This window comes from Cajanus cajan, chromosome 7, assembly GCF_000230855.2.
Source record: "Cajanus cajan strain Asha chromosome 7, NIPB_CcT2T_4, whole genome shotgun sequence".
Taxonomy (NCBI): Eukaryota; Viridiplantae; Streptophyta; class Magnoliopsida; order Fabales; family Fabaceae; genus Cajanus; species Cajanus cajan.
The window spans coordinates 26,801,377-26,802,391 of record NC_138523.1 but is presented as its reverse complement, the minus strand read 5'-3'; the positions used below and the strand labels follow the sequence as shown (position 1 = coordinate 26,802,391).

General features: G+C 46.3%; 1 protein-coding gene across 1 annotated transcript; it reads right to left on the bottom strand.

The window, feature by feature from the left end:
- Window positions 1–409: 409 nt before the first annotated feature.
- LOC145949919 (uncharacterized) lies at window positions 410–802 on the bottom strand. The gene has a single exon (XM_083060828.1). It carries the CDS (start codon window positions 800–802, stop codon window positions 410–412), a length of 393 nt encoding a protein of 130 aa, XP_082916954.1.
- Between the last annotated feature and the right edge of the window lie 213 nt (window positions 803–1,015).

Below are 1,015 nucleotides of genomic sequence, written 5' to 3'. Positions count from 1 at the left end.
CTTTATCGTCAACTTATTCAGTTGCCGATAATCTACACACAAACGGGCCCCACCGTCCCTCTTCCTCACTAACAGTACCAGGGAACCCCAAGAAGAAACATTGGGTCTCACCATCTGTTTCTCCAATAATTCCTCAATCTACTTTTTTAGCTTTACCAACTTAGCTGGAACCATCCTATAAGGGGCCACTAATATCGGTACTACACCTGGTACCAAATTAATGCTAAACTCAACATCACGCATAGGTGGCAATCCCGGCACATCATTTGGGAATACCTTAGGAAACTCACTAACAATCTCAATCCTAGTGATGGCCCTTTCTGTCTCAATAGTCAAAGCGGCAAACAACATGAAGCACTCAACTCCATCCCTCATCAACTACTCAACTTGACCATCTTACACCAACACCTCATCCTCTAACTGAGAAAATACTAACTATAAGGATGTGATGGGCAGATAACCAATCCATCCCTAGGATTATGTCGATATCCACCATAGGTAACACAATCAGGTTCACCCAGAATCTCCTACCAAACACCTTTATCGGGCATCTCACACACATCTCTGACGTCACCACAAAAATTGAAGCTAGAGTAGACACAGACAAATCAACATGCAATGCAAATACCGATAAACCCAATCTCTTCATACAATTAACAGATACAAATGAATATGTAGCACCGGAATCAAACAAGAAGAAAACATCCTCACATGTTGCCTTCCCTTTCACCTTCACCAAGTCTGATGAAGTGGAAGCCTCTGCACCCGACAATGCAAACACTCTCCTCGTAGATATAGGCATGGCTAGCCTCGGGGCGCTCCCAGATGGAGTCGGTGGCACCTAACAATCTCTAGAAAGGTGGCCTGGCCTTCCACACCTAAAACAAACATTCCCCGCATAGGAACAATCCCTGACCATGTAGGCTCCTCCACATCTATAGCATCGCACTGGTTGTGCTCCACCCTGTCGCCACCGGCCCGAAACGGGCCTCGGCTGTCGCGAAGACGGTCGGAC